We start from the raw sequence: 15,232 nt of genomic DNA on the forward strand, positions 1-15,232 counted from the left end.
AGACAGAGAGAGAGAGGCAGAGACACAGGCAGAGGGAGAAGCAGGCTCCATGTGGGAACCCTGATATGGGACTCAATTCTGGAAACCCAGGATCATGCCCTGAGCCAAAGACAGATGCTCAACTGCTGAGCCACCCAGGCATCCCAATAAATAAATCTTTTAAAAAAATATCTCCACAGCAACATCCTTACTAGTGTTTAACCAAATCTGTGAGTACCATGGCCTAGCCAAGTTAATGCATAGTTAACCATCACAAAGGGTGAAAGGAGCCAGAGCATAAGGCTTACCAGGATTCTCTATTTGCCTGCCTTTCACTTCAGCTTTTTATGTGAAAATTTTACTATTTATTAGGCAAAGACAGCAAATGTCCTCAGCACCAGGACTCGCATTTGCCCATCTTCACTATTTCACAGGAACAATTCTTCCTAAGAATGTATAGCACCAATTATGTAGTAAGCACTTATTATGTAGTAAGTTTAATAAATGCTAGTTTCCATAATTATAATTATTAATAGTAGTAGGTAGTACTAGTTGTTGTAATGATAGTTGTAGTAGATATGATAGTGGTAGTAATAGTTTCTATTAGTTCTGAATAAAGGCATCCTAGATAAAGATCCTGACTGCCTTGGCTTTGGTCATGGGTCTGTTCTTGAATTAATTGATGGTGAGTTGGTATAATGTGACTGGTTAAGCTTTGGTCAGGAGCCAGTCTCTGGCCAATCATTGCTCAGAGAGGTTGAATCTGTGAAAAGATGGCATCTTCTACTTGAACTATTCAGGCAAAAAGGTAATAGGTAAGGGAGAAAGAAAGGAGCAGTCTCCTAAAAGAAGGATTTCTGCGTCCTAGGAGAAGGGAGGGTCAGCAGAACAAATAGTTGCTACTACAGTGATTTAAGTAAGATGCCCTGTGATGGAGCCAGTATTTGAATTCTGGGCTGTTTTACACCAAATCTTATGCTTTGAAGACCATATAATGAGTTTTTAAAGGTAGAGAGTAGTTATTTGAATATTAGGCAAGATTTTGGTGCAGGAATTTTGGTAATTACATTATATATTCTATACATTGGGCCAATGTTTTCTAAATTTTAATGCAACCCATAATTCCCTTTAACAAATTTTAAAAATTACTCCATCAGTTTTATTTAAAATTCTAAGTAATGTTAATTTTTTTTTAATTTTTTATTTATTTATGATAGTCACAGAGAGAGAGAGAGAGAGGCAGAGACACAGGCAGAGGGAGAAGCAGGCTCCATGCACCGGGAGCCCGACGTGGGATTCGATCCCGGGTCTCCAGGATCGCGCCCTGGGCCAAAGGCAGGCACTAAACCGCTGCGCCACCCAGGGATCCCAGTAATGTTAATTTTATCAGTAAAAAGCAAGCACAGCATAGGCTCAAAGCCTGCTTTTTTCCTAATTACATGACATCTTGTACATTTTACCTCGCAAATCTTAAGATGGGTTTTTAGTTTCTCACTAGTTTCTCTTTTTATTGCTCTCTGGTTGGAAAATAGAATATTTATATTCAGAAAAAAACCTTAAAACTCTGTTTCTGGGAAGGGCTTTGAAGGTGACTTAATCCTGTTTCTCTGACAATGTTGGTATTGTATCAAAATTAAGACAGATGGCTCACTCCCCTTTTGCCATGAACAGCCTGGGGAAATGAAGGCAAACTGTGTGGACTCAGAGTCCCTGGGGCTGACTGTCCTTGTGAATAGCTTTGACTAGTTATAGTAAGTTTATGCAGTTATCTACGTTAGGTTTCTGAAAGCGTAGGTTGGGGTTTGCTTTTCTTGCTGGTTCACATACTAGGTTCCACCAAAAACCAGCAGCTTTTGGAAACCAAGGAGCTCTATCCCTGGCCTTTCTTTATGGCTTTGGTATTTGTAGATTCTTTAGGATGTGCTAGCATCTTGGGAGTGAATAGGGTTGCAGAGATAGTCTAAGATAGAAGGTGTAAGATCATTACTTTTCCCTTTTGGAAGTTACTAAGCTGAAGGCAGTAGTTTTTTCTGTCATCCAAAATGAGTAGTGCTTTGGGCAAAATGCTTACTTACACACTTATTTTTGAAATTTATCTTAAATATGTCATATCCATATATATTGATGGGCTCCTTAAGAAACTGCATATAAATATTTTTTATTGTGACACAGAATCTTGTCACACGAGGAATTAAGTTTTTGAATTAATGTTAAACAGAATGCTTTGTAATAGTTATTCAACCGTAATCTGTAGAAAAATTTGTTATTTGAAAGAAAGGAGAATGTAAGCTCTATGACCCAAGTCCCATTTTCTTGCACCTAAGCATTAGTGCGTGTAAATGTATTTAATTATTCTTACTTGCCCGAAATGAGAAGACTAGCTATAGAGGTTAAGTGTCTCTGGACTCTACATCTGAAACTAATGATGTGTTACATATTGGCTTATTGTATTTTTTTTTAAGATTTTATTTATTTATTTGAGAGAGAGAGAGAGAGGCAGAGATGGTGACAGCACAAGTGGAGAGGAGAGGCAGAAGCAGACTCCCTGCCCAGCAGGGAGCCCAATGCAGGCTCCATCTCAGGACCCTGGGATCATGACCTGAGCCAAAGGCAGACACTTAGCCAGCCAACTGAGCCACCCAGGTGCCCCTGGCTAATTGTATTTAAATTTAAAAAGAAAAAAAAAAAAAAAAGAATGCGGAATATCACAACATAACAACTTGGCATCCCTAAAATTATAATCTAAGTTAATGAGAAAATAATTTGATTTTTTAGTCTAATTTATAGGACAGGGACAGGTTTTCAATTGTGATGGTTTTAATAGAAGGTAATATAACTGATGATTTTTTTTACATTTCTCTTTAGTAATATATCTTATACTACTTGGTTTTGATTATAAAGGAATTATTATGAGGCCAGAATTTTACTAGATAAAAGTGGATAGAAAGTGAAATTTAATTGATCTCAGTACTATGAGAATTAATGCCTGAGGATTTCATTTTCTTTTTACTTGGAAATGGTCTTTAGGATATGTTTGGAGATATCACTACTGCTACCCTCACTCCCACACCCAAAATGATGAAGAGGAATCTGTACCTTCTGTGCTTCCTCCATTTTACACAAACATAGACCCTATTTGCTGGCTAGAGTTGACAGTCCTTTGTAATCTGTTTTCCTTTTTCACCAAGTGAACTTCCTTTTTTTTTTCCCCCTCTCTTATTCTGTCTTGGCTGCATTGTCAGCTCACTGCTTTCTTTCAGCCCTGTTTTCCTGCCTGCACACTTGATCTTTGAGCAGGCACTGTCAGTAACAGCAGTTAACAGACAAGCAGAAAGAACTGAATACAAACATGCCCCTTAGTGCGTTCAGTGCTGATCTGTGATACTATGTGTTGTTTTCTATTTTTGTTATTAGCTACTGTCAGAAACAAGGGGCAGAATTGATACTGACCCTGTGTGGAATACCTCTGAGAGTTTGGGATTGGGGGAGGGGGCTAGTTCTGACATGCTGCACCAGGAATGAAAACACTCTTCTGCTCACATAAGGAAGAAAGGAAAAGAGGATTGAGCTTGCAGAATTTGTGTGGTATATTTAGATTTTTCTTCCTGTGATTTCTATTTTTTGATTTTACCTCATTTTATAAAGGTTGGAATGGGGAATGACCTTTGCATAATAAGTGGATTGAGGTATTGGGGGGGAATGGGCTGCAACAATGATTCACATGGTAAGGGACTGTTTAAGATCTCCATGACATCATGACCCATGGTGCGACCCACCTGACAAATGGGTAGTGAGCTCCTTGGCCATCTCAAGTGTTTTAACAGTATACAAATAGCTTTTATTCTTGTGCTTTTTTTCCTCTCTGACAAATCTTAACACTGTGCCTGAATATCCAACAAAACAGTTGATTTTTGTCTGCATTTAAAATATCACCTCAAATAGGGGAGAAATATAAATGTAGCATTAAGTTGTCCCCTCAGTATCTCCTCTGGTATAATTTCCCCACTTTCCTTTATACTACAGCTTAATGGAGCCTGAGCTTATGTTTGGGTGTTATCTGGAACGAAACTGAAATAATAGTCTTGAAGCTCTAAGGAGAAACTCTGCAGTGCTAGTCTGGAAGACTACTTGGATGCCATCCTCCCTTTTTCATGTTGCCCACTTTTACCTTTACCCTCACCCAAAAATGTATTGCTGTAGAATTCTATGGATTTTTCTCTCATTTTGTAGAAAAGAAAGGAAAAAATGAAGGGAGCAAGTCAGTGTGTGTGTATGAGCAGTTAAATTTATTACATCAAAAGAAATAGCTTTGTATCATAATTCTGAGTCTAAGGTTGTTTAGGTCTCATTCATTAGGAATCTAGCTCTGATGGAAGCATATAAGAATTTAGATAATGGTATCTCAGAATACAAGTGGATCCCAGTATGTTTGATCTGAAGAGTATAGAAAGAGATAAATGCTAATGTGATTCCTTTTTTTAATTTAGTTATATACATTGTTTTATGTATTTAATCAACTGGAATTGATAAGTGGTCCTAAAATAGCTTTTTTGAGCAGAGCAGTATTTGATAGAGCAAATGGACTGTTATATTGACAGTCTTACCCATTTCCTCTATGTTGTTTCATTCTAAAATTGGTACACACCAGTGACTTAAGGGGAAATTAACACTTCAGTAAATGTCCTTTTCCTTAATATTGTTGACTATTTCTATTAGCCATTTTCATCTGATTTGACAGTGGTACTTAAGGGTTAAACTTACAGAGCTGATGCAACCCCTCCTTTTTTTCACCAGCAGTTTTCATTGGACATCATTTCCATAGCAACAGTGACATCAGTGAAACCTGAGTGTTTCATTGATTATTTTTCTCCTCTTCCTTTTTTAATCTATTCTCTTTTCACCACATTTTAGTGAGAAAGCAATTTTTTTTTTTTTTACAAACAGAGCTTATATTGATTTCTATTCCATAAATAATTAAAAGAGGGTGGAAAAATCTGCCCTTCACTTAAAAATTGAATGTTTCACTATGTATTTAAAAAGCGATTCAGGATTAGGAGGATGGATAACCATACCAGCTGTAGCTGATGTTCTCAAATATTCTTGCATTGTTTGCTGGTCTTCTAGGGAAAAGAATAATGTGGAACAGGACCTTAAGGAGAAAGAAGATACTATTAAACAGAGGACAAGCGAGGTTCAGGTAAATGAACTGTAAAATTCAGTATTCTGTTTCTGATTTAGAAGGATTCATTTTAAATGTATGAGGTTTTTTACTATTTGATGGTTGTGGTATTGATGAGTAGGTCAAGGGAATACCTGTTATTTATGTCATATAAATATTTGCTTTTTCCAAAATGATAGTTTTTCTCTGAATTTTGGCCTGCAAAGATTATACTGCAATGAGAAAGCAGTATTTTTTAGCATAAATTTCTAGTTTTGAAAGTATTTTTAAGATAATATTTACCTACATATTATATCATTAAAGGTAAGTTTGAATGACTAATACGTAAATATTATTACAAAAATAAAATTAAATGAATGAGATCATCATCACCACCACCATCTTCATCAAAAACAAATTGCTTTTTATGAATGTGAAATTTTGTTAGCTAGGATACCTAGTATTTTTAAACAGCTGTTTCTCCTAATATTGATAGGATAGGAAATGATATGAAACTATTTAAAATAGCATTTTGTAAGTTGCTTAGTAGCCAGGATATCTTAAACTTTAGCATTAAAGAGATTTAATTCATTTTCATTAGGTGCTGCATTAATAAGTACCTTCATTTTACAAATAGAAAAGGTAATAAAGCCTCAGTTTCTGATTGAGAAATGATACAAAAATGGGCATTTCAAACAAAAATATAGAAAATTGGGCAGTGTTGCATTTAGAGCAGTATACAATGCATGTGACCATGTTATTGGGGCACTGTTTCCTGAATGTTATACCAGCATATACAGGAGATTGGATATAGAAACACTGCTATCAGTTGCCAATAAAAGCTCATAAATGGGCCTTTTAAAACATATTACTTGTATGCTGGATTTCCCTGCTTGTGCTGATACTTTTAAATGAATGAAAGGTCTAAATTGGTAGATCCATTGTTTTTTTTTAATGTAGGACATACACTAGAGATTGTCTATGAGGTGGACTGTGCCTGGGTAGAATGATTTACTAGGAAATTGAGAAAGAAGCCAAAGAGACTTCTTGTTACAAGTTGGTTTTTTTTTATTAGATCACTACATTTATTATATATATTGGAATTTTCCTAATGGTGATGGAAAAGTCAAGAAATCATTGCTAATAAATATATTCCCCTTTGTGATAGTGAGATGGGGGGTAGTTACTTCAATTACATTATTTTTCTGCGGTTTTTGAGCTTCTTAGGAAATGCAAAAGAGACTCAGACTTTAAGCAGTGATTGCTGAAAATAGCATTAGAATGGAAGATAAAATAATCTATAGAAGTTTCTTCAATCTGAAGTGATAGATACAGTTACTAATAGAATACTGGACAGCTTCTAAATTTAGCCAGATAGTGTTTTGAAGTATGAAGGTTTTTACGATGGACAGTATTTTGTTATTTGTGTACATCTACCTGTTGGTTTTTCCATTCTGTATCTTTTAAGAATGTGAATTTATTTATTTATTTATTTATTTATTTATTTTTTTAAGAATGTGAATTTAAAAGGCTGGTTTGGAACAACCCTGAAATTTATATTGTTCCTTTCAGGCTAAATGGGCTGTCCTTGAATATTTGATTTCTTATAATTTTAGAAGTTTTGTTATCAGTCAAAATTCCTTCATGATTTTTCTGTCCTTTTTCACTTGGTGGTGATGGTAAGGTATATCCTTAAATCCAGCTTAAATCCTAAGCTTTGCTAAATTCAAAATATATAATTAGCAGAGGGAGTCTATTTAATTTTTCTGCATCAGGTACTATAAATAAAAGGCATCTTGGAGCATACTTAGTACAGACCAAGTTGTAATGTTTGAACATAAGTTCCTTGGCAAAAGAACATTGAATAAAAGCTTTGTATTAGTAAATTCATTATTTGTTCTGGAGCACAGAACCCAAATTTTAGAGGTAACCAAAGTGCTAAAAGACGTTCTTTTTTGTTTTGTGTCTCTGTAGTCTTCCTAATACAGATTAATTTAAAAATCTACATAATTAATTTCTAAATTTTTGTTTCCTATTTATATTCCTATGAACTAGCATCTTGAAAGTTTATAGTTCAAGATTTTTTTTTCCTTGAAAACCAAACCAGCAATTAACTTCAGGTTTTTTTTTTTCCTTGAAATGTTAACGTGTATGAGGTACACTGCTAGTTCAACTTTTTTTTTTTTTTTTAAGATTTTACTTACTTATTCATGAGAGACACAGGGAGAGAGGCAGAGACACAGGCAGATGGAGAAGCAGGCTTCCTGCAAGGAGCCCCATGTGGGACTTGATCCCGGATCCTGGGATCACGCCCTGAGCCAAAGGCAGACGCTCAACCGCTGAGCCACCAGGGCGTCCCTGCTAGTTCAGCTTCTGTGGAGAAATTAGGCCCCAACTGATCCAAGGAGAAAAAGCTATAAAAGGCCATTCTGTCTCAAAGGTATATGGTTTGGGCTTTTGGTAGTTAAGTGGAGAAGGCAGACCCCACATTCTTACTACCTTAAACTGCCTATGTACAATTTTTAAGAAAGTTTTTCTTCTGAGTAGTTAACAAATTAGGAATTTATTCTCCTGTGTGCTTTCTTCAGTGTTGCATAGAAATTTGTAGAAACAGCTTGGTATCAGACAAACTTGAATTCAGTTTCTGGGGCAGCCCAGGTGGTTCAGCGGTTTAGCACTGCCTTTGGCCTAGGGCATGATCCTGGAGACCCGGGATTGAGTCCTATGTCGGGCTCCCTACAAGGAGCCTGCTTCTCCCTCTGGTTGTGTCTCTGCCTCTCTCTCTCTCTCTCTCTCTCTCTTTCTCTCTCTCATAAATAAAGGAATAAATAAAATCTTAAAAAAAAAAAAACAGAATTCAGTTTCTGGTTCTGACTCTTCCTAGGTTTGTAATGCTAAGTAAGCAACCACTCTACACATTAGTTTTCTATTCTGTAACATGGGATAATAAAAATACCAAATACTTAGAGTTGCTGTAGGAATAAAATGAGATAATGCAGTTTCAGTGCCTCACAGAGTACCAGGTTAAAGTTCAGTAAATGTTCTGATTAGTAGTAGAATTCTATACCTACCGTCATCTCTTTATTACCTATCCTCCCTTCATTGTCAAGCTCTTCCTTCTCTGACTTCTGTCTTCACTGAGGGCTGTCTGCACACAGGACTCACCAATTTGAAAATACCTTTTTTGTGTTTGTTTTGTTTTGTTTTGTTTTCGGTTATTGCTACCATGTTAGCTACCAGCTTGTTTTTTTTTTTTTTTTGCTTTTTTGCTTTATGTGGCCATTTTTTCCTCATCATATCCTTTCAAGTAATTGTCTTTAGTGTGCTGTTTACCCATACCACTTCACTTTAATTTTTCTTCCCAGAACCAATAATTTTGTTCAGGCCAGATCCATTGGTCTTTCCTACATTAGTTCCTGCTTTTTTTTTTTCTTTTTAAGATTTTGTTTATTCATGAAAGACACACAGAGAGAGGCAGAGACATAGGCAGAGGGAGAAGCAGGCTCTGTGCAGGAGTCTGATGTGGGACTCAATCCCAGGACCTGGGGATCATGCCCTGAGCCAAAGGCAGACGCTCAACCACTGAGCCACCCAGGCGTCCTGGTCACTGCTTTCTTGAATTGTGTTCTTTCATATATTCTTCTGCCTGTCTGATCCTTTGCTTTTGTTACCTTTCCCCTGGATTGACTGATACATGCCTCCACCTTGTTTCCTTCCTTTGCCATACCCCTGTTACCCATATGCTGGTGACTCCCAAATATTTATCAAGTGCACTGCTCTCTAGTCTCACATCTCCAGTTAGACTACATTTTGGTGTTTGTCATTTCAAAGTCAATGTGTCTAAAATGAGTCTCATTTTGTTGAAAAAAATTGGCTTCAATTTTGGACTTTCCTATTTCTCTCAGTGTTTCCTTTGTTATTATCGCCACCCTTATTACCTAACATTTGAAATTTTGAAATCAGATCATAAGGCTCTTCTTGCTCATCCTCTTTATGCCTTTCTTCCTAAACCAATTTTAGTATCATAACTCTCAGATGTGAAAATCTTTACTGCTGCCCACTGCCGCAGTTAGTGATGGGAGGATGTCATATCTCATGGGTATATTGGAGGGAGAAACAAAGATAAGATCCAAATCCTCCTCTTGTACTACTTGTTTTTTTATTGTTTGCCTCTGAGCTGTGTGCCATATACAGTCTCTTATTCCTACCCCTTATATCTTTTGGCCTTGTGATCCAGAATGCTCCCTACCTCCCTGCCTATGTGAATTCTGCCCAAGCCTTAAAGCCCAGCTCAATTCCCACCATTTCTCTGAATAAAACTTTGCCTTCTCTGACTCTTATCAGTCTTTCCTTTGTTGGAATTCCCAGAGGAGTGTATTTACTTGGATGGTATGTCCAGTATGTGCTGGACCTTCTTGTGCTGGTGTAGTGTGCATGATTCCAGTATCTTCCAGCATCTATTGTAAACTCCTTAAGCTAAGAAACTGTACCTTAGAACATTTCTTTCACTATTTTTCATAATATATTATTAGTTGGAGATAAATTTAAGGAAGCTGTTGATAACAGAAATGAATAAACTTTAGTTTTATGCATGACATTAAAAATAGAACAAGACATACCCAGAAACCCTACACAGAAAGGATTGGGAGCATGATAGGTATCATAGAGTCAAAATTTTCCATAAAGTTCTTACTTGTTCATGCTACTCTGATGCAAAAGAAGCTTCCACTTATTTATACTTCATCAGTAAAGGTTCAGTAATTCATAGTAATTGTCCTTTTTGTTTTTTTCATTTTAATCACTTAGGTTGTTTTTTTTTTTTTTTTTTTTTTCCTTAGATGAAGAGAGAGGACTTATTTTGGGTAGAAGTAAAATTAGATACATGAGCTCAACATTCTTTTCGTAGCGATAATGCTCTTAGAACATGCTGGGAAGCATATGATTGGGAAATAAAGGCAAGCTGTTGGCGAGGTTTTCTAACACCCACCTAGTTTAATAGACTTCCTTTCTGTTCTTTGACCTAAACATCTTGCTCTACAGTTGATACTTTTTTTTATATTAAGATACTCTTGTAACTTCCATTTTGAGATTTAGGCCAACATAATGAATGTACCTGATTATTTCTAGTTTGGGATTAGTCTGCAGAATTTTAAAAATCAATTAAATAGTATTTTTATAAGATTACCAAAATACTTAAAATTCCCCATGTTCTTCTTCTTCATAATTCTTAAGGTATAGATACACTAGTATAAGTACATGTCTGTATATATGCTTTGGGGCTTTTAAGTAAGTATTTGTTCATAAGTTAGTGGGGTTTTTTGTTAATTTTTTCTCTATTTTATATGAAACAGATGCAAATGTATTCATGTTGTTAGTTCTTAGATTTAATACTTACATTATTTCTTCAGTTGTACAACTGACTTGGATTGCTAAAATAAATTTTTACTCTTAATATAGCTAAGAATTTTTATGTGTTTTTTAAATTCTATTTTCACTATATCTGTAGCACTTTATGAAGTGTGGAAGGATGGGGATGAGTTTATCATTTTCATTAACTTGTGTGATTTCTAGAAAATAGGACATTTTCTTTGAAAGTTCTTTTTAAATAAAGCCAAGATACTAGCTCAAGGATCCCTTCATTCCCTGATGAGGAACCTTGGATGTGGTTGCTTTGGTATTTTTCTAAAATAGACCTTGGCACTATGTTACTGTAGTTTTGTTCACTCCACTCTTGTCAGTCTCTAATTGCTGCTATCCTTCTTTGTTCTGTTGATGGCACAGATAGGCAAATAGAGCATGACCATGGAAAGTAGAGCATAACTAGGAAGGCTTCTGCAAATGTCCTTTAGTCACTTGATGGGATGGCATTTGATAGTGCTGCAGTTTTGCACTGAATCAGAAGAGGATTTTCCCAAACACTACTTTAAGGTTGAGACAATTATCCTAGTTTAGTGGAAGATACTGTTTGCTAGGAGAGACTGCTTATTGCCCTGGTCAAGGGCAGGGCAGGGGGTTTGGGGAGGTGGGCAGAGGGAGATGTGCATCTGTTGACTTCAGTTAGTCTCAGGATAAGCAAATCTATACCAAAAATAAAATAACCAAGTATATCTGAATATCTATGTTGATGGGGAAATTGCACTGCAGTGGTGGTAGCCTTACAGATAATTTTGTGGCGAAATTTGATTCTTGAATTTTGCATCGGTTCATTTCTATTATGTGCAATTTAATAACTTTAAGTTTGCTTACTCAAAAAGTAGACCCTTTTATGTATGGATTAGTGTTGGGATTTTTAAAGAGATGATCTTTTATCATATTTAGATATAAACATGAAGGGACACCTGGGTGAGCTCAGTGGTTGAGCATCTGCCTTTGGCTCAGGTTGTGATCCGGGTGTCCTGGGATCAAGTCCTGCATCAGGCTCCCAATGGGGAGCCTGTTTCTCCAACTCTGCCTATGTCTCTACCTCTCTTTCAGTGTCTCTCATGAGTAAGTAAATAAAATCTTTAAAAAAAAAAGAAATAGACATGAAGATGGGGTCCCTGAGTGGCTCAGTCTGTTAAGCATCTGACTCTTGATTTTGGCTCAGGTCGTGATCTCAGGGTCGTGAGATCAAGCCTTCTGTTGGGCTCTGCATTGGGCATGGAGCCTGCTTGTCCCTCTCCCTTTGCTCTGTCTCAATTATATACATTAATAAAATCTTACAAAAAAAAGAAATAGATGTGAAGAAACATTAATTATAATTAGTTTTAATATGGACATCTAACCAGCTTAGAATATATCATTAATGTGAGGTATTTTCTCAGTAATCTTTCCCTTGAGGCCTATACTTTTGTGTTACTATGTGGAGTTTTACTGCAGTTAACAAGTGAGGCTGGTAAATTTGAGTGAATTTGTTTGCTCTGTGGAAAAGAAAGGTCAAGAATGAGTAAATATTATATTGGCTTGTTTATTCTCTTTCCTTTTGCCCAAACTTATCTTCTAAGGGTGTACTTAAAGTGGCTCACTAAAAATACTAGTTTTGAAAAATGGTTCAGTTATTAAAGGAAACCACCATTATTCCTACTATTGGTAGTTCTTACATAAAAATTCCATCACATCTGAATATTTTTATATTGGTATGAAACCTCCAGAGGTATGTGATACTTAAAAAACTGCAAACTTGACATTTTGAGATTATAAAAGTAATTTAGGTCCATAGTAATCTTGTAAAATATAGAAAAGTATAAAAGAAAAACCCTATGATTTAACATTCTAGAGAAAGCCATCGTTAACATTTTGCTATATATTTTTTAGTGTACATAAATGGCTTTATATTAATCTGTGACTATACATGTTTCATATTCAGCTTTAAAAAATTAGCATTATGTCCTAGACATTTTCTTTTTTTAAGATTTTATTTATTTAGAGAAGGGAGAGGGGATAGGCAGAGTGAGAGGGAGTTCTGTCTCAAGCAGCCTCCACATTGAGTGCAGAGCCCAACGCGAGGCTCAATCTCATGACCCTGAGATCACAACCTGAACCCAAATCAAGAGTCACCTGCTTAACTGACTGACCACCTAGGTGTCCCTGGACATTTTCATATGTCATGTGACCTTTTTAAGGTAAATTTATTTTTAATTAGATTTACAGTAAAAGTAGAGACATCCAAATTACGTCTGTTTGTCAAGACTAGAGATGAAGTCCAAGATTTTTTTGGTGGGGGGAAGTTTGGGAGATAGTGGGAAATCAGACTAGAGTATATGAGGATGAGAATAGGTAACAGATATTTTTTCCTTTTCCCATCTCTGAACATTTTATTTTTTTTATTTTTTTATTTTTTTTAAATTTTTATTTATTTATGATAGGCACACAGTGAGAGAGAGAAAGGCAGAGACACAGGCAGAGGGAGAAACAGGCTCCATGCACCGGGAGCCCGACGTGGGATTCGATCCAGGGTCTCCAGGATCGTGCCCTGGGCCAAAGGCAGGCGCTAAACCGCTGCGCCACTCAGGGATCCCCCCCATCTCTGAACATTTTAATTAAAGGGAAAGAAAAAATATTTCCACAGCATATCAAAATACATAAACTATATAATAACTTTATAACCAAAGTAAGGTATTTATGATGGATTATATTCCCAAACCAACAAAATTACTTGAGCGGTAGGTGACATTTAAAAAAATATTTTACAGTTTACCTATAAGAAAATTTCAAACCACTGTAGTTTTCCCAGTTACTGTGTTACAGTGAAGCTGTTACTCACTTCCCTGAAGAGTAAGAATAGTGATAATATTATTATGTAAAAAACACAAATATATAAGCTTAAAAACACAAGAAAGGTATATGCCACAGTAATGTCCTAAAGCAGTAAAGATTATTTCCATATAATGGAAATTTTAAATGTCAGCTCAGTCTTGGTCTATAGACTATAAAAATATTGAACCAGTGTGGAAATTTAGGTATTATTTTAATTTAACAAAAAGCAAAAAAAAATAATAATAATAATAATAATTTAACAAAAAGCATTCACTTATCATAGATTAGTTTGAGGCTACTATTAATATTTATAGTTCAAGTGCAGAGTGAAGCTTTTCACAAAATGGTAAAAGAACATAAAATCCTTTCTTTCTGTCAACCTCAGGAACATATTCCAGTTGTTTTTCACAGGTATAGAAACTTTGTGATAGTTACACATCATTGTTTAATTAATCCTCTGGAATGTGTTGGGCATTGTACTAGATTGTGGAACCCCAAAGAAAGATGAGACATTGGCTCTGTCCTTCAGCAGTTTATTGTTTAGAGGTAACTATAATCCAGTGTAGTAAGTGTGATAATAGAGGTTGGTATGAACTGCTATAAGAGCACAGGTAAAAGAAGCTCAAGGTAAGTCAGAAGAGATTAAATTTGGCTGGGCTTTGAAGAATGAATAGTGTTTCCAGGTAACAATGGTGTGGAAGGACATCTAAGGCAGAGGAAATGGCTTTGGAAAGGCACAAGGACATTGAAGTATATATTGTCTCTTGGAGAAAGATGGTTTATTGAGGCAGGGGCACAAGTGAATATAAGGAAAAGAGGGTAATAGAAGAGGAAGGATAACATGGGGCCCAGAATTGAAGGTTCTGATGTATCTTGTAGGCAGTTTTACTTTATCCTACAGATAAGAAGGAGCCATTATATATTTTTGCAGAATAACTAAAGAACCCTCCTTTACAATGAGTTGTTTTGGTTTTGGTTTTTAAAGAAAGTTGGACATTTAGGATCGGAAGAAACAAAGACAGAAAAAACAAAGTGTTAATCAAGAAATGGGACAATGAAAACTGATATGTATTTATTAAGAGCCAATCCCAGGTGCATATCTAAAACTAGATCTTTGAGTATGGATCAGTTAATAGTATAGGCAAGGTTGAAAATTTAGGGATTAAAAAAAATTAGGCATGCTGGCAAATTAATGATAAAGTACTAGTGGAGCTTACCTTTATGAATCTATAATCACATGGAATGTCCACGCAAGAAGAGTCTTTCACGATCATCCGTTGTGTGGGCCCTTTTAAAGGAATTTATAAAGAAAGCAGCATGGTAGTAATTGCACTTTTAAATTAATCAGATGGTTGAGAAAATGTAAGTGAAAGTTATTAAAGGCATTATTCAGTGTCTTATTTAATCACAGAAGCATCTACATATATTTGAAAAAAATAGCATATTTGTGAGACATTTAGTCTATAGACACTGTGCATAGCTTAGTGATTAAGGACTCAGACTGGAATCAGAACCTAGTTTGAATCCATCACCTGCTAACTGTAACTTTGGACAAGTACTTGCCCATCTGTGTCTTCAATTTTCTTATCTGTAAAATGTGAATAACAATAGTACCTACTTCATAGATTTGTCATATAGAATTATAAATGAGTTAATGTGTGTAAAGAGTGTGGAACAATACCTAGCACATTGTAAGGGCTATTGTAGAAGTCCTTGTTTTGTATAAATCATGCAGTAATTCAGAGACCTTCCAAGTTTTTGTTTTGTTCTTAGACTCTTATTCTGATGAATGATTGATGAGATCTTTGAATGGTATGTTACTAAAAAGATATCATTATTTTAGAAATTTGTGTTCAGAGT

General features: G+C 35.7%; 1 protein-coding gene across 9 annotated transcripts in view; it reads left to right on the top strand.

The window, feature by feature from the left end:
* EPS15 (epidermal growth factor receptor pathway substrate 15) overlaps positions 1-15,232 on the top strand; it is a 143,434-nt gene that overhangs the window by 76,902 nt on the left and 51,300 nt on the right. For all 9 annotated transcript variants that reach the window (XM_049093899.1, XM_049093898.1, XM_049093897.1 and 6 more), the window contains one exon: positions 5,104-5,176. In XM_049093899.1, coding sequence (XP_048949856.1) covers positions 5,104-5,176 — 73 coding nt within the window. The remainder of the gene's footprint in view (positions 1-5,103; positions 5,177-15,232) is intronic.

The sequence above is a fragment of the Canis lupus genome, chromosome 15 (genome assembly GCF_003254725.2).
Source record: "Canis lupus dingo isolate Sandy chromosome 15, ASM325472v2, whole genome shotgun sequence".
Taxonomy (NCBI): Eukaryota; Metazoa; Chordata; class Mammalia; order Carnivora; family Canidae; genus Canis; species Canis lupus.